General features: G+C 43.0%; 1 protein-coding gene across 2 annotated transcripts; it reads right to left on the reverse strand.

Annotated features, from left to right (window-relative positions):
- Positions 1-1,612: 1,612 nt before the first annotated feature.
- c4b (complement C4B (Chido/Rodgers blood group)) lies at positions 1,613-22,502 on the reverse strand. 2 transcript variants are annotated; one of them, XM_030358697.1, is made up of 41 exons: positions 22,345-22,502; positions 22,010-22,181; positions 21,412-21,577; positions 21,222-21,292; positions 21,021-21,115; positions 20,841-20,923; positions 20,665-20,752; positions 20,462-20,582; positions 20,076-20,214; positions 19,866-19,978; positions 15,668-15,823; positions 15,408-15,578; positions 15,101-15,295; positions 14,865-15,008; positions 13,610-13,733; positions 13,295-13,381; positions 12,466-12,666; positions 12,259-12,373; positions 12,094-12,164; positions 11,866-12,005; positions 11,231-11,446; positions 10,978-11,029; positions 10,813-10,896; positions 10,517-10,723; positions 9,706-9,781; positions 9,410-9,608; positions 8,563-8,667; positions 7,363-7,525; positions 7,083-7,270; positions 6,359-6,517; positions 6,213-6,272; positions 6,033-6,123; positions 5,803-5,944; positions 5,175-5,259; positions 4,809-4,883; positions 4,475-4,577; positions 4,281-4,370; positions 4,097-4,189; positions 3,116-3,199; positions 2,879-3,011; positions 1,613-1,944 (listed from the first exon to the last, which is right to left on the reverse strand). In XM_030358697.1, exons 1-41 carry the CDS (start codon positions 22,410-22,412, stop codon positions 1,806-1,808), a joined length of 5,064 nt encoding a protein of 1,687 aa, XP_030214557.1. In that variant the 5' UTR covers positions 22,413-22,502; the 3' UTR covers positions 1,613-1,805. The 2 variants fall into 2 exon arrangements, with proteins under 2 accessions (XP_030214557.1, XP_030214556.1); XM_030358696.1 differs by having other exon boundaries at positions 9,377-9,608.
- Positions 22,503-26,101: the final 3,599 nt, after the last annotated feature.

Consider the following 26,101-nt stretch of genomic DNA (forward strand, 5'->3'; position numbering starts at 1 on the left):
GAGAATAACATGGCGTTTAGAATGATCGTACATAACAAACTCTGTAGGCGGTGAGGAAGTGAAAGCTGCGTCACATTTAAGTTGTTCAAACTACACATTTTGAATTACACTTTCAGTGTAGTTCACTTTTTCCATTTAGTTTCCATTGGGGGTTTGGATTGTCGGCGCCGTTAAAGTAGTAAACGATTATTAATGCGGGAGCTAGTACCGATCTGCGCAGACTTCATGCGTCATACTTGTTAGGTAGGAGGGAGGAGATGTCCTTGATCGCAACCACAACCTAACATGATGGTCATTTCCCGAGTGATTTCAGTGGTCTATAAATCTTTATCGCTGGCGAGGATCAGCCTCTTTTATCCGCAACATAACTTTTTGGTTTGACCGTGATAAGGGTTTGCTGGCTGTCATTGAGATTTAGATCGATTTGATCGATTTCATACATGAAAGAGCAGCGTTGGAGCTGTCACGTCAAAATTGTACCGGGGGCGAAAATTGTACCGTGTACGTAATCAGTTGTCCGTTGCCAGGCAACGGACAACAGATTACGTAAGGGGTTGTCCGTTGCCATGCAGGTTTCAATCGCACTCATGTTGCCGAAGACGAAATAATATAATACAGATAACGGATCGCTAGATAACACTTGTTTTTACTTCATATTTGTATTGCATTTAATTGTTTAATCTAATTTAGCTAGTAAACTGAGTGTTTAATGTGTATCATAGTCATAGTCTCTAATTTAATTTAGAGAATAGATTATAGGTAATGGATAGATAGATAGATAGATAGATAGATAGATAGATAGATAGATAGATAGATAGATAGATAGATAGATAGATAGATAGATAGATAGATGGGTAGATGGGTAGATGGTGAGTAGGCATTTACTAACTGGTAAATGCTTTTTATTATTATTATTCACGTTATCCCCATAACATTTAGCTATTACTGTGTAGGGAAATAGACAAATACAATGCAATACAATACAAATATAAAGTTAGGAACGCTAATAAATGTAATTTGTAGAATAAGTGTTATCTGTCTTGTCGCGCTCAATGAACGAGTTCGCGAATGTTCAAGAACCTTCCAACGTCATTCGACGTGGGACGCGATCGTCTGTTGCCAGGCAGGTTTGGAATGGATTACTATGGATGACGTAGGCCGGTAAAACTTTCGCCCCCGGTACAATTTTAACGTGACAGTGCCACTGAACTCCATTTAGGTCAAGAAAAACTATGAAGCATTGCCGTTGCTATGCAACCTTGACTTGGAGAGTCGTGACGTCCTAGTCTGCGCAGATCTGCGTTGGCATCATGTTTCTTCATAATAGTGGACTACTTTACCGGCACACTGACAATCCAAAACCCACGTGGAAACTCGATGGAAAAAGTGTGTAGTTCAAAACGCGACGCAGCTTTTACTTCCACATCGCCTACATAGTTTGTTATGTACGGTCATTCTAAACGCCACGTTATTTCCCATCGACATGTCACCAAGGGAACCGGGAAACTCGGAGGCGGGACTTATTCTTCAGAGGTCTGCAACAACAAGCATTTTTAGGGATTAGAATCCTGTAATAATGGGGAATAACATTGCGTTTTGAAAGAGACAGAAAAAATATGAACATGCATGGTTTTATTAATACATGATACATATTATTGGATATGTAGAACGTAAAGCATTGATTAACCACAGGAGTTACATATTTCATGAGTATAATATTTGTGGTATATATATATCTCCGTTAAGATTTGAGTGGGCCAGAGATCATGGTTCTGATGTGAAATATACTGAACCAAAGTGGACCTTTACAAACTACAGTCATTCAGGTTATTAGCAAAGTCACTGAAAGATTTACAACTAAGCTCGTATCTCCTCGATGAGGCACACTTCTGAGCATCAGGAACCAACTCCACCCAGGTGGTGGAGTCCAACAGGTACTGCATTCTAGAGAGAGAGAGAGAGAGAGAGAGAGAGAGAGAGAGAGAGAGAGAGAGAGAGAGAGAGAGAGAGATGGACAGAGAGAGAGATGGACACAGAAAGAGAGAGAGAGAGGGAGAGAGAGAGAGAGAGAGATGGACACAGAAAGAGAGAGAGAGAGATGGACACAGAAAGAGAGAGAGAGAGACAGAGAGACAGACAGAGAGACAGCGAGAGATGGACAGAGAGAGAGATGGAGAGAGAGAGAGAGAGAGAGAGAGAGAGAGACAGACAGACAGACAGACAGACAGACAGACAGACAGACAGACAGACAGACAGACAGAGAGAGAGAGAGAGAGAGAGAGAGAGAGAGAGAGAGAGAGAGAGAGAGAGAGAGAGAGAGAGAGACGGACAGAGAAATAGAGAGAGACGGACAGAGAAAGAGAGAGATGGACAGAGAAAGAGAGAGAGAGAGAGAGAGATGGACACAGAAAGAGAGAGAGAGAGAGAGATGGACACAGAAAGAGAGAGAGAGAGAGAGAGAGACAGAGAGAGAGAGACAGACAGAGAGACAGAGAGAGATGGACAGAGAGAGAGAGAGAGATGGACAGAGAGAGAGAGAGAGACAGAGAGAGAGAGAGGGGGAGAGAGAGACAGAGAGGGGGAGAGAGAGACAGAGAGGGGGAGAGAGAGACGGAGGGGGAGAGAGAGACAGAAAGACAGAGAAAGAGAGAGAGACAGACAGACAGACAGACAGACAGACAGACAGACAGACAGACAGACAGACAGACAGACAGACAGACAGACAGACAGAGAGAGAGAGAGAGAGAGAGAGAGAGAGAGAGAGAGAGAGAGAGAGAGAGAGAGAGAGAGACAGGTGTAGTGGGGGGGAAGAGAGTCAACATAGCCTGGTATATATATCTTAGGATTTGTACTTCATGGAGATCACTTCATCGCTTACTCTCCGTGTGAGTCGGTGGTGGAGCCGTCTTTGCCCATGATGAGGTACTGCTGGTCTACCTCAAGCTGCTCTCTGCACTGAAGCCTGTTGGCAAACACTCTCTTGCTGTGGGCGGCTACCCTGGTGTCCTTACCTGCGTGGGACAGGACGTACACGCGTCGTATCAAAGTAAAAGAACGCAGTCACACATTAGCATTTGTCTCGAGTGTTGTGGATGTCCTCTTTAATAAGCCTTACTTGACTTGAGGAGCATCACTACATTTGTGTGGTAAAGGCGAAAGTTGCTCTTGAAGGAGACATCGAGAACCTCCACCAGGAACTCTGAAAGCAAATCGGGAAGAATGAGAATAAACACAGCAGCTGTTCTGTTGGTTCAGGTGATGTAACATGAGCGCAAAAACACAATGTGTTGAGATTAAAAGTTCCAATGACATGCCACCAGGTGTGGTGTGATTAGCCGTTACAAGCCGTTTTGGAAATTGGCCCCTTGTGACATCACAGGTGGGCGTGTCCACCTAGATGTGTTCTGGATAGATCAGTTTGCCAGCCTACCCAGTGGACTGTAGCAAACGTTGCTCATCTATCCGTCACACATCCACATCTATCCACATCGAGGTGGACACGGCCACCTGTGATGTCATAAGAGGTAGATTTCCAAAACGGCTTGCAACGGCTAATCACACCATATGGGACCTTTGCAGATGTAGTAAAATTATTAAATCTGTGAGGGGGTTAATGTGACAGGGTTACTGTGAGAGGGTTGGTGTGACAGGGTTAGTATGACAGGATGAGTGGGACAGGGTTAGTGTGACAGGAAGAGTGTGACAGGGTTAGTGTGACAGGATGAGTGACACAGTGTTAATGTGAAAGTGTTAGTGTGAAAGGGTTAGTCCGACAGGGTTACTGTGAGAGGGTTAGTGTGAGAGGGTAAGTATGAGAGGGTTAGTGTGACAGGGTTAGTGTGACAGGGTTAGAGTGACAGGATGAGTGTTAGAGGGTTAGTGTGATAGGGTCAGTGAGAGGTTCAGTTTGAGAGGGTTAGTTTGAGAGGGTTAGTGTGACAGGGTTAGTGTGAGAGGGTTAGTGTGACATGGTAAGTGTGACAGGGTGAGTGTGACAGGATGAGTGAGACAGGGTTAGTGTGACAGGGTTAGTGTGAGAGGGTTAGCGTGACAGGGTGAGTGTGAAAGGGTTAGTGCGACAGAGTTATGTCCTCACTGTAATCCACCAAAGGGTGGTAGCAGGCGTGCTGTATCCGGCTGCCCTTCTTAATCTGGGTCTTCAAGAGGTTCTTCACTTCATGGCAGGGTCCTGATAGAATAAGACAACGTTAGCAGAGTAGCAACAAAGCTTAGCGACATTGTGGGAGGCTGGCTGCCAGCGGTTGGGAATGAAGACCTACTCTCTGCACATTGGCACACGTCATCAGAGCACAGTTTGGACACCTCTGTGCCCCTCTTGGGGGCAGAGTAGAATATAGTGCACTTCTTCACTGCAACGAAAGCAAAGAGCATAAATTAGGCTCATCAAGCCGGTGCTCATGGAATGAATGAAGATATGAGTGGATGAAAGGGTTATGGAAAGGATGGTTGTTACTTGGTTCATAATAATCGTAGAAGGAGGCTTGAGCGGGCTGCAGGAGGCTGATGGGGACGGTTTGTTTAGCCTCAAACGTTATGCACTGGCTCTCAGCCTTGAGCTGCAGGGAAAGGATGTGAATGCAGGATCAGGTGCAGCACTAAGGACCACAATGGGAATAAGCCTTAGGGCTTTTATTGTGTCATCCCTGACTATCTTTATTGATAGAATGTATTGCACAGGTTGTTGTTTCATATTTTTGTGTCAAGAATGGTCAAATAAAATCTATCGAAAATCACTAGCATGTTGCATCGAATGTCATCAGATGGGGTCTGTTGTGAGAAGGCAGTACCTCGTTGAAGTACAGTATGACTCTTCCAGAGGAGATCTCATAATGTGAGATGTAGAGCTCAGGGGGACTTTTAAGCTGTTGAAGGAACAGGGTAAGAGCAGATTAAGTAATTCAATTAAATTTCATTAGTATAGCCCTTTATCACAGGTACAGTCTCAAAGGGCTTTACAGGCCATGTATTTATAAATATGACACCCCCCCCCTGACTCTAGCCCCCCAGAGGGCCAGAGCAAGGAATAAAGCTGGAGAAGAGACGCTGATTGGGGATCCCTCCTTCCAGGGATGGAGTGCAATGGGTGCCATAATTGACATACCGTCGCATAACGTAGCTATCGTGATAATCTGATTTGAAGGAGGCTTACTTACTTTGTCCAGATGCTCTGTATTAGCCTCAAAGCCACTGAGGAGGGTGATGTCTGCAATAGCCATACCAGTGAGATTGCTTTTCAGGCTGGAAAACAGAAACAGATGAATATGAATAACACTTGGCCCAGGCTAGGACAGGTGGAAACATATGGAGATAGATTGGTGAATCCCACTCAGCTTCCCATTGGTTTCATACACCCAATAAATGTGTTTAAAGTGAACTGAAATTAATATGTGTGAACTGAACTAAACTGAATGTGTGTAAAGTAAAATGAACTGAATCTGTGTAAAGTGAACTGATTGTATGTAAAGTGAACTGAACTGAATCTGTGTAAAGGGAACTAAACTGAATGTGTTTCCAGTGAAGTGAAGTGAATTTATGTTAAGTGAACTGAACTGAATGTGTGTAAAGTGAACTGAACTGAATGTGTGTAAAGTAAACTGAACTTTATGTGTGTAAAGTGAACTGAACTGAATGTGTGTAAAGTGAACTGAACTGAATGTGGGTAAAGTAAACTGAATTTGTGTACAGTGAAGTGAAGGGAATACATGTAATGTGAACTGAATGTGTGTAAAGTGAGCTGAACCATCTGAACGCCATCCAGGTTGACAGGACTTAAGGACTCACCTTAAACAGACATTGTACACCAAAGAGTTTTCTTTAGCAGAGTTTTCGTAGGTTTCTCTCCTACGTCGGGTTCTGTGCTTGTCGATTTCTGCGTCGTAATCGTAGTTTTCATCGAAGTACTGGTAGTTGTCCAGAATCTTAGCTGTTGAAATAACGGTTGGCATGTTTTCTATTTCTTTACACTGTTTGAAGTACCTTTAAAACTGGTGTTAACAACTAGACCAACTCACAGGTGTACTGAGCCTTCCCCTCTAGCGTCACGTTGATGTTCAGTAAGGTACAGCTTTCCTTGGGCTCCATCAGATAGAAGTGCTTCATGACCTGTACAGATGGACCGTTGAGTTACTAGTCATTACATTTTTTATTTGCTTTTGCCAAACATTGAGCAGAAATAAATCAAACCATCTTACTTTCATTTTGATGTTTCCCGTTCCTTTCAGTTCCACCTTGATCTTGTTTCCTATCATGGACTGAGATGACAGACAGGATTAAAGAGATGAGTTAGGAGTAGGGTAAGTGGTTCTACGGGCTCGGTGTCCATGAGGATGTACTGTACCTTCAGCTCGACTATCACTTTGTCCGTCGGCTCTTTTAACAACAACTCCCCCTTGTCTGATCTTCCCGATACGAAGAACTCTGCCTCCACCGTACTGAAAGACTTAGCGGGCTTCTTCACGTCATACTCTGCCAGGGCCTCCAGAGCCACGATGGTATCCTGGACACAAGAAAGTACTTCAATATAGCTCGTAGTTGTACTTCAATATAGCTCGTAGCAGCTGGACTTGAATATAGCTCCTAGTTGTACTACGATGTAGATCGAAGTTTTACTTGATTATACCTCATAGTTGTACTTGAATATAGCTCATAGTTGTATGTGAACCTAGCTCATAGTTGTACTTGATCATAGCTCGTAGTTGTACTTGAATTAAGCTCGTAGTTGTTCTTGAATATAGCTCGCAGTTGAACTTGAATATAGCTTGTAATTGTATTTGAATATAGCTCGTAGTTGAACTTTAATATAGCTCTTAGTTGTACTTGAACATTGCTTGTGGTTGTACTTGAATTTAGCTTGTAGTTGTACTTGAATAAAGCTTGTAGTTGTACCTGAATATAGCTTGTAGTTGTGATTGAATATAGCTCGTAGTTGAACTTGAATATAGCTCTTAGTGGTACTTGAATAATGCTCGTAGTTGTACTTGAATAAAGCTCATAGTTGAACTTGAATATAGCTCATAGTTGAACTGCAGCTCTGTTCATTTTCCATGAAGGAACCAGGTTACCTGCGTTGACATGAACCCCCCGCCGTAGTTCTCCTGCGCGACCAGCCAGCAGGAGGCGCTGTCGGCCCACGGGAAGTCCTGGTGCGCCACAGCTGTCAGCAGGGCGTAGGCCGTCGTTTCCACGGTGATAGCATCCTGCTGAGAGGAGCTTTCTGGATCGTCTATCCACACCCGGCAGCCATTGTCATCTGTGGAGTGTAAAGAAGTCAACAAACACGCAGATTCAACTGTTTCAGTGTGAGCATTGTGTTGTTGGACCGACATTGTGTGTCTGACCGACCTTCTGCAGCCAGAGCTTGGAGCTGCTTCCAGGCTGGTTTGGCTCCGTCTATGTCAGGCAGACAGACGGCCAGGCAGTAGGCTGTGATGGCCACAGCATAAGGCCTCTCCAGCTCCCCCACGTGGGAGAGGAGGTACGACGTCGAGCTGGCGATACTAGCCACCTAAGGACCAAAATAAATTCAGAAGTTTATGGACGTAGAAGTACAGTGAAAAGACCTCAAACCAGAAAGCATGCATGGTTTCTGAACCAGTGCTAGCAGCACCCCTAGGGGTCACTTGGGTAACTGCATGCACATTTCTTGGGCGGACAAATGTCCGACACTATTCCAGAACATCGGACACTTGGAATATCTTCCGGATGTTATTCACTTATAATTAAATAATCACCAAAAGTCCACATTTAAACGACAAAAGACCCAAACTAAGTTGCTTCAATAAATGCCATTTATTATATTAGCCTAGGCAAAAAAAACATAACAGACATTCTACGCAAAAATGATATACGGGTAAAAAATAATTAATTTGATAATTGCAATTCTTGCAGGCCACTTTTGGCGCAACTTCATGGCATGAAAGTGCTCCGCTGCTCGCGAAAAGTTGAAGTCTTTCACTCCCGGCCCAAGGCTCGATATGCGTATCAGCCTCGTCACCTTTTCCTCAGCTAGGCGGTTTCTGATAGATGTTTTAATCCTGTTTTGAAGAGAAAAGGCTCGTTCCGCAGGAACACTGGACACGGGGATTGTACTGGCGATTTTGGCCAGCTTTGCCCAGTCGGGAAAGATTTTTCGGCGAGCGCGTTCACGAGGATTTTATGCCGTGACAAATTCGCTCGAGTTGAAATATTTCAACTTTGACGCGAATTTCACGTGATGACAGCCAATCAGCGTTCAACAGCTTGGCCACTGAGTGACATGTGTATGCATGTGCGGGTGCATTGCGCAAGTTCATGAATGCACGTTCGTGTTTGCCTCCCTGGTGACTTGGCCAGGAACCGCTACTGGTTTTCATATGCTAATGATTAATTCATACATAAATGCAAACTTCTTTCTTTTTTTTCTCGGACATGTGGGCCGTTTACATTTTATTTTACCAGCCATGCGTGTGTGCAATTGGCCAATGTCCGGCTATAGCCGGCTAACGTGAACGCTGGGCTATATCTCTATATGCATATGTAGCTATATGGATAGCTGTGGCTCACCACATCGTTCTTCATGCTCTGTTCGACGAATGGGATGGCGTGCTGCAGCGCCACGGCGATGAACGCCGTCATGGATATGTCCTTCCCAGCGCCTCTGATCCCCCCCTGCAGTGGAGGGAAGGGGGGGGGTCAGGAGAAGCACACCTTTAAAGGGGACATATTGAACCCCCAGGTGAGGGTGGGATTAGCCGGTACAAGCCGTTTGGAAAATCGGCCTCTTCCGACATCACAAGTCGGCGTGTCCACCTAGATGTATGACGGATAGATGAGCAACGTTTGCTAGTCTAGAGCCCGACCGATATATCGGCGGGTCGACATTAGCGGCCGATATTAGGCATTTTCCAAACTATCAGTATCGGGCGATTAATGAATAATAAAAAAAATAATTAAAAAAATGTGGTTTCGGTTATTGTGTTTTTGTTCAAAGAACTTTAAGTTTCAGATCTTAAGTTTGTATTTTTTACATTTTAATTATCAGAATTTTAATACATTTTGATTTTGACTTTTCTGTTGTGACAATTAAACAAAAAAAATAAAGTTTATTTGCATTACCTTATTATTTTAGTGAGGACTCATTATAACTACAAATAACCAATGTTATGGAAATCTGTTTATGTTTTGTTACGCGTTTCTGGAATTTCTTTTTTAAATATATATCGGCCGATATATCGGAGTAGGCTGGTAGACTGATCTATCCAGCACACATCTAGGTGGACACGCCCACTTGTGATGTCAGAAGAGGCACATTTTCAAAACGGCTTGTAACGGCTAATCACACTCACACCTGGTGGTATAATATGTCTCCTTTAACCAACCATGTGTGAGTGGGCTCCTGAAACCAGCCTACATCCATCTCCCTGTGGTACACAGGGTGTGGGTCTGAGAAGGACCCATCCTGTTTCTGAACGGACATCAGGAAACGGACTGAAGTGCTGATGTCCTGATTGGACACGTCCCTGCCAATGTGACCCTGCAGGCCGCCTCCCCTTCCGGCCATCTGGCGATCCGCCAACAGAGACAGCACTTTCACAACAAGAGCCGTGAGCCTGTGGTCAAAACAGAACACGGTTACGGCCAGTACTGCTGTTTAGCAGGAGCCAACCTGGGAAGATATTCACAACAATATGTAGATAGAATGCCTACCAATAACTTGATGGAGTTGTTATCCATGCTCCATAAGATCCATCAGCTTTTTTGAAAGTCAGAATTCTCGTCAAACCTGGAGAGAAAACATAATTGTTTAAATATTTGGGTGCTGGGCTTGCTCATGCTCGACTTTCTTCTCTTTGTTGACAACTGTTCAACCTCATGACATCATCGTGACATCATCATGACAGCAACACGACATCATCATCATGACATCCTCACGACTTCCTCATGATATCGCCACGACATCTTTCTGATGTCTTGATGACATCATCATCATGAAATCATCCTCATGACATCCTCATGTCTACCACGCAGATGCCGCCTTCAAAACGCTCAGAGTTTCCGAGAGTTTTTTGAGTTTCAGACCTTAAGCTCAGAGGAAAGTAGTTTGAACACATTGTTGGGTCTGTGTTATCGCTCAGAGTTTCCCGCGGAAATAAACCCGAGTCCCCCCAGATCACGTCACAACAATGGCTGCCCATTTCATTGATAGACTAAAGTGAACTTGCAGCAAGCACAGAGAGGCAAACTTAACACCCATTCTAACATTTGCATTACAATTTATTATAGCTGACAATTATAAACATCACCTGATAAAGTCTCGCTCATGTTCAACCATCGCAAGCAGTTCTAATAACGGTTTCATCTGATTCAGCTGAGATGCGCAAAGAGGTCCCTGCGGGCATCGGGAAGGTTTACGTAAAGACACGTAAGAGCTTCCGAACCTCCGAGCTGTTTTGAAGGCGGCATAAATAATCAACCGTAAGCCGACGTGGGAGGAGTGATGTGGTTCAGACGTACTGACCCTCGTCAGTCCTCTGCAGAGCCAGGTCCCTGGAGCCGGCCGGCAGCTGGAACCACAGCTGGCTGAGGTCCAGGTAGCGCAGAGCCAGGACTGTCGGGGCCATCAGCTTCATGGTCTGCTCTGCACAGCCGCCAGGCAGCCTCAGAAGACCGGTGACCCCTTCGGCCGACAGGAGGACCCTGGCACTGGACTCGCCGAACCCCGCCCCTGGGAATAGGACTCAGCTGTGACTTACTGAAATAAATAACTATCGTAATATAGATCATTACTACGACACAAGTGGGCTCAACACACACCTTCCATCTTAATGAATAGATTGGAGGAGGATCCGGGGACCGTCTCATTGGGTAGGTTTCCATCGATGCTGAAAGAAGCCCCCCCTGAGCAGACAACAGCGCACCCATTGGTCGATCAGACATGAAAGAGTCAATGATTAAACATTTGAATTTGAAAAGTCTCACCTTTCAAATCATAATTATAAGTAATCTCCTTCGTCTTTTCTTCTCCTTCTGTCTACAAACAACGTAAAAAAAGGGAGACACTCATTGAACCTTTGCCATTAAGAGTTGAAACTGCAAAGTAAACTCTTCATTGGTTAATTCCCATGAAGTAATGATAGCCAGAGAACCTTTCTTGTGCGCTTTCACCCAGACTACCAGTTCCATACCCATCTGCCCCCCATGAGAAACACGCACATTCAATCCATTGACTTACCCAAACGTTCAGGCTCTTTTCAATGGCGTCGGGTTCCCACCCATTGATTATATCATAAAGGCGTATTTTGATGGGTATAGCGCCGCTCTTCATGGGGACGGCAGTGAAGGTCACCAGCGTAGAGGCCCCGCTCTCCACGCTGACGTTCACGAAGGCTGTGAACGTGGAGGAGCCCGGGGAGCAAAGCCCGGGTGTCTGCTCCATGTGAACGGCTAGCTGGAACCACAGACCAGGGGACGGGGTGAGACCTACAGGCTGACTCCTACAGGCTGGGACCTATAGGCTGAGACCTACAGGTTCAGACCTACAGGTTCAGACCTACAGGCTGACTCCTACAGGCTGACTCCTACAGGCTGGGACCTGCACAAGACCTACAGGCTGGGACCTACAGGCTGAGACCTACACAAGACCTACAGGCTGAGACCTACAGGCTGACTCCTACAGGCTGGGACCTATAGGCTGAGACCTACAGGCTGAGACCTACACAAGACCTACAGGCTGAGACCTACAGGTTCAGACCTACAGGCAGAGACCTACAGGCTGAGACCCGTCTTTGCATAAAGGCACCTGAAGGACTAAATAGTGGATGGAACCCCTGAGATGTCCAGGAGCCCAACAGTCATCCAGATCTTTACCTGTACAGCATCAGGCCCATAGTTGTAGATGACTGCCACAATGCTCATTTGTTCATATCTCCTGACCGAATAGGGCAGTCTCAGAGACACAAAGATGTTCTTAAAGGTTTTCAGCTCGATTGGCTCAACCACACAGAATCCTACATGGGACACCAAGACAAAAGCTCATTCTCGAAACACTGGCTTATATTAGAAATGGTAACTGGAAGGTAAGAAGGTCAGTGTTACCGTGAGTTGGAGATAGAGTGACTGCCTGAATTTCCCAAGTGGTAATAGAATCCGGTAGAGATAAAGTGTGTCTAAAAAGGTTTGCAAAGTTTTTAATATTCCTTTTGTAATATTCCTATATATTTTTTTAAAAAAATACCAAAAAAATATAAAATATTGCATTACATGTGTTGGTCAGTGGCATCGAAATATGTAAATGCAAAACTTGGAGCAAAATTTCGACGGATCTTTTCGGCCATGCTGCCAATGAAATGTTCCTCAATATCCAGTAGGCTGACAGCTGGAGACAGAGGGAACAATATTACATTAATCAATCAATCACATACGTTGAATGGTCCTTTGGTTGATACGACTTCTTTCTAACGTGCTTACTTCTGCCAAATCCGTTGTCTTCCGCGGCGCTCTTCCTCAGAGCCTCCCCCCGAATACAACACTTAAAGAAGATGTCGGCACACTGAGGCTCTGCGTTCATCTCGGTCACCCTCCTCCTCCTCTCCTCACAGGAGCGTCTCATGGGGATGGAGGAGAAGCCCTGGTCACAGCACTGCTGGAGCTCTGAGCTCAGGTTCCCCTCTAAGGACAGAGGAGGTCCACTCACACCATGGGGCAGTTTCCTGATTCACTGACTAATGACACATTTAGATTTACATTTACAATTAGGGCGTTTGGCAGACGCCTTAATCCAAAGCGACTAGCAATAAGTATGTATTTCCCCCAAGGATCAATAAAGTATACGTCTATCTATCATTTGTCATAAGAATATACGTATGGCTGTGGGTACAGTAAGGATATTCATTGAACCAAGTGACAAGCACTAACAATAACAAGGTTTACCCATTCCCTGTATACAACAAAGATAGTTAGGATAAGATGCTACACAATGCTAAGTACTACAACATACATAAGTGCATTGAATGCCAGTACGTATAATAGGCCTATTCAACTAGCGGCCCGTTGCCCGAATACGGCCCTTCTTAATTCTTTTCTGGCCCACAAGAGGTTGCCTGCAAACCAAAAAAAAATTAATATATATGTTTTGAAAAAAAAGAGACAAATAGTTGCCTGCATATCAGGTTTGTGTGTGTAATACATGGTGTAATATGATAAATAAAAGGAATGCATGAAGGCTATGCAGAGTCCAGGTGAACTAATATGATATCATACTATATATTTTGCCTTGTGAATGTAGTTGTTGCCTTACTCATCTCCAGGAGCTCATGTCGGAGGTCCAAGGCCCGTCTGGAGCGCCGTGCAGCATGGGGTTTACACCCGGACCCTAGAGGAAGTGCTGAGGAATGACGCCCTTATTAGGTCATTGGAGCTTATACCGTACACACACTTTGAGGGAAGTATAAAGAGAGATTATGAAGGATCACTTTGTACTCTCTCGGTCCAAGAGAGATAACCCGAGATTAAATGTGTGTCTCATGGAATAAACATTTTTGAAATATCGAATGCTATTATTATATTATTAATTATATTATATTTTATTAGGAGCGCGTTTTGCTTTCAATACCATTTGCTTTGGGTGTTGAACCTGAAGACACAAAAGACAAGCCGGCCTCGGTGAAGATGGAGTCCTGGTCGGGCCCCCCTCGGTATGAGCAGCCCAGGTCGTAGGACTCCATGGCAGAGAACACCTGGGGGGTCAACCCAACTTTATTGATGAAGCTCTTCTCACACAAAACAGACTAAACCATTCGGTGAGGGGTTTTCACACGTAGTATGAGCAGTGATGCCATGACAAGCTGTTTATTGGTGTGGGTTGCACTGTGGTTGTGGACGCTGTATTTTGTACTTTGTGATTGGATGTTATTGCTATATGGGCGGGGCTAGCTAAAGCAGGGCTATATATCAGTCCTTCCAGAAAAACGCGATTATGCGATTGCATAATTCAACGCATAATCAGCCAAAGTCTGCATATTCATGCGGGGGCCGCATTTTTTCAAATATGCCGCACTTTCACCCCATAAATTGCAGATTCCCGCGCGAAATATGCGCATTTTCATTGCGAAAAAGTCACATATATCTTAGCAGAAAGTTGAAAAATGTTGCGTTTACTTCACACAAGAGCAGCCATTTCTCCCTGTTGCCATGGGAACGTTATGAAGTGACGTAATTACACGACGTGAACGTCATCGAAAAGCTTTTTTTTTCGCAATTTTTGCAAGTTCCCGCAATTTCATCGCATAAAATTGCATAAATCTGCCGCATATTTCATTGCATTTTTAAGAAAATGTGTAGCAAAATCAAGGATTTTTGGCCGCAACAATTACAAAAAACGCCGCATTTTCCTGGAGGGACTGATCTATACACCATGCATGCCAAGCGTTTGGGGTTCAGATCTGGCTCCCTCTGGGGGACCGTTCAGGGGTCAACGGAGTGATTCATGTTGGACGGTTTAGTGTTGCTGATCAATAATGTATAGGCTCTTCTAGTTCGGTCTCTCAGATGCACGTTTTGGCCACGCCCGGTCTACATCACAGCACTTTGTTGGCAGTGCTGGGATCCAGTGCTGGGATCCAGTGCTGGGATCCAGTGCTGGGATCCAGTGGTGAACAGCTTCATACTACAGACCAGGACAATGACCAGGACGACAAAGAAGATAGAGGGTGTGTGTGTGTAGGAGAGAGAGGGTGTGTGTGTGTGTGTAGGAGAGAGAGGGTGTGTGTGTGTGTGTGTGTGTGTGTTGGAGAGAGGGTGTGTGTGTTTGTGGCAGAGCGTGCGTGCATGTGTGTATCTGTGCGTGCGTGTGTGAGTCTGGATGTAACCTGCTTGGCTGTCAGTCTGTTCCGTCGGTCCAGAGCGTACATGGCCTTGTCCACCACCAGCAGAGCCACCCTGGCCCTCCCCTTCACCTCCACCTCCAGCTCGATGGTCCCCCCGGGCGGGGAGGGGTTCATGGAGGGACTGACCTGCGTCCCAACAACCAATCAGCACTCAGTCGTCCGTTGTGGTGAAGCTTATACAACATTGTTTCTGAGGTTCAAGACAGAAAGGTCCTCACTTTGACCGCCATCTCACACTCATCGACCACGTCCACCCACACGGAGTCAGACACCAGGACGTCCTGCTGGTCGTAGTAGTAGCCAATCAGACGCAAGGAGGGCACCATCTGGGCGGTGATCCTGATCCCGGCGCCGCCCAGTCGGGACATCGCTACCACGGAGCCCTGATGCACCAGAGCCCCGTGACTCAAGACCTGCAACACACGGTTCACCCGACGGTCATCTCAACCCTCGCTCGCTGAAACATGGACGACGTTGTGTATGATGATGAAGATGATGATGATGATGACAATGACGATAGCTCACCAGGTAGTACACCAAACCATCTTTGGGAATACCGTTGATGGTATTGAACGTGACGTCGAGCTGTTGGTTGACTTTGAACTTCCCGGTGGGAACGCTGATGTACAGGTAGTGCTGACTGGGCGAGGACATGGGCTTCAAAACCATCTCCTGCGTCACGGTGCCGGCTCGGACCTGTTGCAAATGAAGAAGATACAAAACTGCCATGGTGGGATGTGGTTAATGTGAAGATATTGATGAAAACGATATCTTGGCACTCTTACGTTAACAGTGATTTGTGCAGGAGGAGAAGCTGGGAGATTGAAGATGTGCACCGCTGCCCCCTCTTGGTTGGTGACCAGCGGTACGGTTTCCCCCCGGAGACTGAGCTCTACCGGGACCTCAGAGGCTGGAGAACCATCCGGAAGACGCAGGAGCACCTGACAACGGGAGGTCAAAGGTTATCTATCAATCATACTGATACAGGGACAACAGATGTAAATTAGCCTTGTGGTTAGAATCTGGCTCAATTATATATTGTGCATTGTCCCTGTCAAATAAACGAAAAAAAACAAAATAAATACTAGCCTAATACTCATACTGATAATAATGATAATAGTGGATATAATGTGATCATACTAATACAAATCATAATAATAATAATAAACAATATTTATATTATTATATATACATTTTTGAATTAATATAAATATATATATGTATCTTTAAAAATAAATAAAATAATTATATTTTTTGTTCTTATTTTTCTTCTTTTTTATTTTATGTAAATAAAAAAATAAAGGTAAAATATAATATTTTGGATTACGACATTAACCCTAACCCCATCACACGGCCCTAACCCTAACACAAGGCCCTAACCCTAACACACGGCCCTAACCCTAACCCTAACACACGGCCCTAACCCTAACACACGGCCCTAACCCTAACACACGGCCCTAACCCTAACCCTAACACACGTCCCTAACCCTAACCCTAACACACGGCCCTAACCCTAAAACAAGGCCCTAACCCTAACACACGGCCCTAACCCTAACACACGGCCCTAACCCTAACACACGGCCCTAACCCTAACCCTTACCATGCGCGCAGATAGCACTAGGGACGGGGGGGATATGTGAAATACTCCTACACGACCGACTTTTTCTTTCAATTTTATTTGTAAACCAACCACAAGTGCGCGCTGGCGGCTTATTTTTTTTCTGTCGTATCACTCCGCAAGCATCTTCGGTTGCTGAGCGACGTCAATGTCTTTGGCGACTATTGCTCAGTTGATCAACACTACGAATGCTGGTAACAAATAAATTGTGAAAAGACACACCGTGTGAAGTTATTTTTTTGGCCATAGTTTCCATATGCTAAAGACGTGTCTAGTTCACCGTCATGCAGGCTGTGTTTAGTAAAATAAATAGCGATCTGTTTTCGGCGCATGTAGGCCTATCTGCCTAAACCCACGTTGAAATAATTTTGATGTTGAATGTTGATGGCGCAGTTGTTGAAATAAACAGATTGATTTCATACAAATCATAAAAGCCTCTCCCTGTGTCATTGTGTGTGCGTGTATACGAGGTGCGTGGGTGCATGTCTGAGTGCGTGCGTGCGTGGGGGGTTAGGGTTTGTTTTCCTGGCACGAAAGGGGGAATTAATAACATTGTGTCGGCCAAAGTGTTATTTTAAACATCGTATCGGCCCAGAATTTCACAATCGGTGCATCCCTAATTCCAACATTAAAATAAATGGAAAATACACTCCTTACTCCCATTACAAAAGATGCAGCTGTTCGCAAATATCCTGAACTGAAAGAGGAGAGAGAGTTGAGAGTCCAACTGGCCATGTTTAAAAACAAGTACAAGGTCAACACAACTGCAGATGCAGTGCATGCTTTGAAAGAAATGCCCCCTGAAGTCCGTGGCCTGTTTGATCAGGTAGAGACACTGGTGAGATTGTTGATGGTGGTGCCCATATCATCTGCCGAGGCAGAGCGCAGTTTTAGTGGGTTACGCAGATTGAAGACATGGTTGCGATCAACCATGACACAAAAAAGACTCAATGGCATTGCTGTGTGCCATATTCACAAAGAATGGCTAGACAGACAAGACAGACAAAAAATTGCCCAGCAGTATGTTCAGGGTAATGAAAGGAGGAGAGATGTCTTTGGGTCCTTCAGTGAGTCTGCTTAGACAGTAAATTTCTTTGGCTTTTGTTCATTCATGTAAATATGTTGTTGTTTAAACTTCTGAGTGTCTACACAAATGTTTATATAAAACATATTTTGCATAAGGCATGAAGTTTCTGTGGGTGTTTGGCATCCCAGACAAATAATAGTTTCATTATATATGTCTAGTGTTTATAAATTAGGCCATTGATTAACAATGGTCACTGTTGTTTATCCATGATTTCAAATAAGAATTCTCCAATGGCATTTTAGTGCAAACCATTGGCCCATAGGCTATTACGAAAGTAACTATTTGAGCGCTAGTTGAAGCCCAGATTACACAAAAATAACTTATTGAGTTGAAATCATTTGCTGACAGCTTTGTCCCCCCCAGTTCAAAAATCCCATCTGCGCCCCTGCACCAAAGTGTTTTTTTAAACATCGTATCTGCCCAGAATTTCACAATCGGTGCATCCCTAATTCCAACATTAAAATAAATGGAAAATTCACTCCTTACTCCCATTACAAATGATGCAGTTGTTCGCAAATATCCTGAACTGAAAGAGGAGAGAGAGTTGAGAGTCCAACTGGCCATGTTTAAAAACAAGTACAAGGTCAACACAACTGCAGATGCAGTGCATGCTTTGAAAGAAATGCCCCCTGAAGTCCGTGGCCTGTTTGATCAGGTAGAGACACTAGTGAAATTGTTGATGGTGGTGCCCATATCATCTGCCGAGGCAGAGCGCAGTTTTAGTGGGTTACGCAGATTGAAGACATGGTTGCGATCAACCATGACACAAAAAAGACTCAATGGCATTGCTGTGTGCCATATTCACCAAGAATGGCTAGACAGACAAGACAGACAAAAAATTGCCCAGCAGTATGTTCAGGGTAATGAAAAGAGGAGAGATGTCTTTGGGTCCTTCAGTGAGTCTGCTTAGACAGTAAATTTCTTTGGCTTTTGTTCATTCATGTAAATATGTTGTTGTTTAAACTTCTGAGTGTCTACACAAATGTTTATATAAAACATATTTTGCATAAGGCATGAAGTTTCTGTGGGTGTTTGGCATCCCAGACAAATAATAGTTTCATTATATATGTCTAGTGTTTATAAATTAGGCCATTGATTAACAATGGTCACTGTTGTTTATCCATGATTTCAAATAAGAATTCTCCAATGGCATTTTAGTGCAAACCATTGGCCCATAGGCTATTACGAAAGTAACTATTTGAGCGCTAGTTGAAGCCCAGATTACACAAAAATAACTTATTGAGTTGAAATCATTTGCTGACAGCTTTGTCCCCCCCAGTTCAAAAATCCCATCTGCGCCCCTGCACCAAAGTGTTTTTTTAAACATCGTATCTGCCCAGAATTTCACAATCGGTGCATCCCTAATTCCAACATTAAAATAAATGGAAAATTCACTCCTTACTCCCATTACAAATGATGCAGTTGTTCGCAAATATCCTGAACTGAAAGAGGAGAGAGAGTTGAGAGTCCAACTGGCCATGTTTAAAAACAAGTACAAGGTCAACACAACTGCAGATGCAGTGCATGCTTTGAAAGAAATGCCCCCTGAAGTCCTTGGCCTGTTTGATCAGGTAGAGACACTAGTGAAATTGTTGATGGTGGTGCCCATATCATCTGCCGAGGCAGAGCGCAGTTTTAGTGGGTTACGCAGATTGAAGACATGGTTGCGATCAACCATGACACAAAAAAGACTCAATGGCATTGCTGTGTGCCATATTCACCAAGAATGGCTAGACAGACAAGACAGACAAAAAATTGCCCAGCAGTATGTTCAGGGTAATGAAAAGAGGAGAGATGTCTTTGGGTCCTTCAGTGAGTCTGCTTAGACAGTAAATTTCTTTGGCTTTTGTTCATTCATGAAAATATGTTGTTGTTTAAACTTCTGAGTGTCTACACAAATGTTTACATAAAACATATTTTGCATAAGGCATGAAGTTTCTGTTGGTGATTGGCATTCCAGACAAATAATAGTTTCATTATACGTGTCTAGTGTTTATAAATTAGGCCATTGATTAACAATGTTCACTGTTGTTTATCCATGATTTCAAATAAGAATTCTCCAATGGCATTTTAGTGCAAACCATTGCTCTTTATTATGGCACCTTTTTATAAAGTGTTACCAATATTTTTTATAATTACATATTTTATAATTATAATATTATATATACAATTACTTTTCTTATTATTATAATTGATAATAATTAATGATAATTCATTATTAATTATTATTTTTATTTATATTATTTATGCATATTTATATAAATATATACATACTTACCATAATGTCTAATGGAGCTCCAGGAATGAAATACGATCGAATTCGAGATAGGTCGATTTCATAAAGTCGAGAAACGATTGGAAGAGAAATCTCCGCCTCCTGCATCTCACTGCCTGGAATCACATGACCAGGATTAGCCCCGCCCCCAGCCCACAACCACCGCGTGCATGACCGTACATCGCTTCATTACTGTGTAAACGGCAAACGTACTCTGTTGTTCTGTGACCGACACGCTCATCACCAGTTCTGCACCCTCCTGCTCCAAGTAGGTGACGTTACAACCTTGGGTTTGTAGCTGTGTCTTTAGCTCTTCAGCCCTGAGAGTCACTGTGCCGACACCATCTTCAATCTGTCAAGAAAGAGGTTTGGGTTTTTACTTTACTTTGGTTGTAGTCGCTTTTTCCTTCGCTTCCGCAAAAGCCTCCAGACTCACTTGTTCAGAGTTCACCTAGACTCTGCATAGCCTCCCCCCTAACCCCCCGCCACTTCTACGGACATCCTCAGTGTACCGACAGCGATATATTGTTGTTTCTCTTTCCTCTGACAAATGTTCTTATTGTAAGTTTCCCCAGTTAACAACTTAGCTTGGTGCTCACCGAGCCAGTCTTCTCCAGTCCCCGGATCATCCGGGAGACTTTGAGGCACTCAGAGCCCTGCAGGCCGGCCACCCTGAACCAGGAGTGGAAGCTCCCAGCCACCGTCTCCCCGTACGAGTACCTGCGTGAAAGGTCGCTACTGTCAGACCACTGCCTAAGCTAAGGTCATTCATGTGCTCATAGCTTGATTCATCAGAACTCACTTGGCCGTCACCGTGAAGGTAAACGTCTCGTGCTCCAACAGAACGTAGCGTTCTTTGGAGTTTATGATCACCTCGAAACTTGGTAAAACTGCCGTTAAAGAACAACAGGACACTTTTGCTAATGAAATGCATGAAGCTGAAACGCTGACAAGGTTAAGATAAATGTAAACACTCACCAAATTTCTGGACCTGAAACTCCAGAGTAGCAGCATGTTTCTTATCTCCTTCATAATGTGCAACAATTTTCCATGTACCCAATCTGAAAAGCAAAAATAAATAAATCAATGGAAAGGGGAATAAGGAGGTGAGGAACAGGTTAAATGCCGTCATGCAGGTTTTATGATGTGCCTCCGTACCCAGCGACGTCAGGTAGGTGTTGGACACCGCTGAACATACCACCGAACGGAGCCCGGAGCGATGAGTCCATCTTCAGACGGATCCCAGATGGGTTCTGTGAAAGATGAGAATCCATTCAAACCATGAAAAGTGCAACAGTCTTTGGAAAGTCTCCTTAGAAGATCAGATTTGAGACGCATCACATCCCACAAAATACTCACAATGACGGATATTTCAATTTGTTCCTCTGAGGGTCGCATGGTGTGGTCGAGTGCGAAGATCCTGTACTGGACTGGAAGTTAGATCATGTAAAACGCATGAATGAATAACGTGGGACGAGTAATATATCACGTACAAGAAGGATATAGTTCAGATTGAGTTGAAGAAGGGGCTGGTGTCGTGCGGTCGGACCTTGATCTGATGGTTTGTACAGCGGTTGGTTGGTCTGGATGAAGAGGTAGCCCCTGTGCATGGACACCAGCACGCGGGTCATCGTCCTCACTGGTGTCTCGGCCACCAGCAGAAGGTACGGATCAGACTTAAACTTTACGAGAGCGGCCATCCTCTCCCTGTCTATCTGTACCAATCATGAATGGAATATATGTTAAAATATACACTTTTAGGGTCAAACTTCAAATGTGAAATATGTAATGATTCAACGACGTAGTGTATTCTATGTCTCGTCTATATTTTTGAGCTATTTCTAAACGTTTATTGTATTCTCTATCTTCTCTACATTATTGAGCTATATCTAATCACAGTGGTTTAGTGTAACCTATATCTGCTTCACATTATTGAGCTATATCTAATCACAGTGGTTTAGTGTAACCTATATCTCCTTCACATTATTGAGCTATATCCAACCACAGTGGTTTAGTGTAACCTTTATCTTCTCTACATTATTGAGCTATATCAAACCACAGTGGTTGAGTGTACCCTATGTCTTCTCTACATTATTGAGCTATCTCTAACCACAGTGGTTTAGTGTAACGTATGCACGTTATCTTACCATGAGCTCCACGGTTTGGATGGCTCCACCATTAGATGAAGTGGTCTTTTTATCGGACACAACCTGGCCTGACCTCTCATCCTCCAGATAGAGCGTGGTGGCCGAGGAGGTCTGAACAAAGACCTTCTCCTTAACGTTGACGTGGAACACTTTTGGAGCCGAGATGAAGAATCTGTATGTTCACAAATGTGAATAAAAATGCTATTTAAATCAGGAAATATTAACCATACATAAATAAGAAAATAATAAATAAATGAAAAAATGTCAATAGATATTTCAATTTCATGATTCTTCCCAGTGGTGGAGCAATATTATTTTTTTATATTCAGGCCTACCTTTTACTGGCACACACAGACTCCAGAGCCAAAATTAGTAAAAGCAGCGAACAAGTAGACCTGTCCATTCTGGAGCCTCAACTGGTCTGATAGTCCTGGTCTGAGCCACTGGTCTGAGCTACTGGTCTCCAGTTGTCTGGTCTTATAGTCCTGGTCTGAGCCAATGGTCTCCAGATGTCTAGGCTTATAGTCCTGCCCCTTCTCTACTCACTTTCACAATTGTAATGGCTGCAGTTGTATTTATAATACTGAGCTCACAATTTGAGAGCTAATGAGAGTACAAGTATGTGTGTTTTGAACTTGTTTGTAAAAAAGAGAAAGAAGTATAACAAAATACTTTCCTGGTTATTAGATATTAGATGACAGTAAACGTTAGGTTGCAGCAGCTTGGGTTCACTCTGGGGATCTGCCAAATATGTGAGGGTTTTGTTGTCATCTGCTCTCTCATTGGTCTCTTCAACTCTGCCCTGTTTCTTCTAAATCATGTGATTTACTGGAAGTTTCAGATATTTAAATTTCATCATTGAGCTATTTTTAAACAACATATTGTGGTTTAGTGTTACGTATATCTTCTTTACATTATTGAGCTATGTTTTAGCAATGTTTAGTGTAACATATGTCTTCCCTACATTATTGAACTATGTTTTAGCAATGTTTGTTGTAACCTATGTCTTTTCTACATTATTGAGCTATGTTTAAATAACGTTTAGTGTAACCTACGTCTTCTCTGCATTATTGAGCTATTTTAAATCTATTTTAGTTTTGTATTATTCGAATCATTTTCTGACTCATTTTTTATTTTGCTGTCATTTTTTTATTTTTTTTTATTTTTAGCACATACTTTCACACAAGTTTATCTTAACATCATATTTTGCATGATGGCACCAACATCATGACTACATGTTATTCTCAAACATCCTCAAGGTGGTGTTATATTGCGCCACAGCCTACGTAGCCTCGCAGCCCTCGTTTCTCCTGGAAGTCAGACATACATTTTATCATGAAGCCGCATTGGCCTTTTGATCATGAGTCAACTTCGAATCATAAGTCAACTTCATCAGTCAACAAGTTGGGGAGAGCCGGGTCGATTGAAACACTTTTCAGTTAAACGTCTTTTTCAAAGATGACGTTACGTATACAAATAATTTCAACATGTGATCAAAAACTCACATGTGTGTTATCTTAGTTTCAAGTGTAATTTAATACATATGTTGGATGATCGATGTTTTTTAACTTTGAAAGTAAGTTGACATCTGTTTCAAACGCCCCGCCTAGTCGGGGCGTTTGGAACACACATGCGGGACGAATGAAACAGCATATTTTAAAAATAAACTATTGAACTTACTCTTGTTTTTATGCAATATACCGGACAACATAGTAGTGTACTCGTCATTGCTAAAATTTCACATAATTCCTCATAATATAAATAGGTTAAAATATATTTTTGGCCCGTGCGTAATTGTCAAGATGCACATTTCGATTAAAACTCACCTTTCTTCTTTTGGACGACTAAATTTGCATTAAATTTACTTATTTCCCTGTCCTAAGTCATGTTTAGGGATACACAGTTGAACATCCTTTTATTATTTAAACAAAAACCACCACGTCAACCGGATAACATGACTCCTGTTGCGTTTGAAACAAATGTTTCAATCGTCCCGACAGCGACTACTGACACTTAAACCTTTTTTACCTCTAAACTTCAAAACTCTGACATTGCACACTTTAACACAGGTTTAAGTACTAATGCATCTGTTGTATAGTCATATTATTATGGCATGAGACAAAAAACACAACTATTTATTGCAAAAAAATTACCGCAGGAAGGATTTTAGTTAGCGGTATCGAAAACAGGTTTGGGGGATAACATTTGAACGGTGTGACGTCATTACACGAAATTTCGTGGGGTTGGTCAGTCTTGCGTGCTGAACGTAGTGACGAAATTTGACGTGAAAGCCTTGCGTGGTTCTCGAGGAAATCACTGTGTTTCAATCGTCCCGTGTTTCAATCGACCCGGCTCTCCCCTTCTAGTAAACGGGTGTGCTGCCTTCTTCTGGATAAATAGAACTGTTACATTTACATTTCCCAACCAAATTCAATGAGTTGTTTTGATTCCAGGGTTTATGTCCTATGGAGGAAAAACAATAAGATCGAAAGTATATATACAATATATATTATATTAACGTTAATATTAATCAATATATAATGATTAAATCAGTTGAGAAATGTAAACGTAATTGTTCTCTAACCATTAACCCCCCCCCCCCCCACGCTCCGAAGTCCTGTCCAGGATTAAAAAATAAATATTTGCACCGGGGCATATCACCATGATGTTACGCCACTGACCAAAGTCCAATATGCCGTCGATGTAGGCCTACGCGTGGATATGCAGGGCTAATGTAACATTACACATTGATCCGTATTTCCGTTGGATTATACACACATTTTAATATATTGATGCATTTTATAGTTTGAAAAGGAAAAAGTGTGTAGTTCATAAAGTCACGCAGCTTTAACTTCTTCAACACCTACAGAGTTTGTTATGTAGGCCTACGGTCATTCAAAAACGCTACGTTATTTTCCATAGACATTTGCCCGAGGGAACCGGGAGCCTCGGAGGCGGGAATTATACTTCAGAGGTCTACTCATGATGGGTCTATTTCGACGAGCCTTTTTCTTTATAGGTCCTTGCTTTTTACCCCCTGGGCTTTGAATGCTAACTATCGCTGGAGGGCGACATAACTCCTTTAGAACCGATTTGAACCCCCCTGCGGCTGCAATCTGTTGCTTTCCTCCGTCTGCTGCTCCTCTTGGTATGACATTCCAAGTTCCGCTCATTATATTGAGTAATTTAGTAATATTTGGATATTTTTTTGGGAAAGGCATGAGACTGTTATTACTGCTGTTTACTCAAACATAAAAAAGTTCATATTGAAAAGTGGTTTAACAAGTACATAAATTATGAAAAATGATACATTATGATGAGTAACCGCCGAGTTAAACAACCTTTAATGCAAAAAACATTATGAAAGATATAGAATATAAGAAAGCCTCAGGGTAGAACGTGATCTCTGATGGGTGGCTGCTCATACCTGTTTTCAGAGAGAAATCCACTGTAAATAATTAACCGTGTGGAAACACATTGAGAGTTATCAAAGAAAAATCACATAATGTAATAAACGCATTTAATCAAATAGGTTATAAACTCAATATCAAAATCTCAGATTTAAAGTTTTTAAGTAAATCAATTATATGGCCCAATATGATGCATACATTTGTGTTATTTACTTAATTAAACCATTGACACAAATGTATCTTCTAGTATTTCAAATGTAACCTAATGATGAATACCTATGTAGACACTGGGTTGATTAACCTAGTGTTATGGAAACTAGATGTCTTTAGTTTAGTCTATCATAAGTCCCATCACTTTATGTTTTTCCATGAAATCCATCCGTTGAAGCTGACTCATCTGGATCTGTTTAGCAGCAGCCGAGTGTTAGATGTCCATGCACAACTCCTGGTTTCAGAGATACAAGAATTGCGTTTGGACAATCAACCCTAGACTCTGAGTTCCACCCATGTGAGGAGACTGCTGGACAGAGGTCCTGGAGAGGAAACCACAAAGACACATCAAGCTATGCACCATATTTAACACTATTACATATGTATCTATCTACCTTTTGGCACAGCAGATATATAAGTTTGTATCATTGCACAATTCTAGATGAATGAAAATCAATGAAATAATAAGTTA

The sequence above is a fragment of the Gadus morhua genome, chromosome 6 (assembly GCF_902167405.1).
Source record: "Gadus morhua chromosome 6, gadMor3.0, whole genome shotgun sequence".
Lineage (NCBI taxonomy): Eukaryota > Metazoa > Chordata > Actinopteri > Gadiformes > Gadidae > Gadus > Gadus morhua.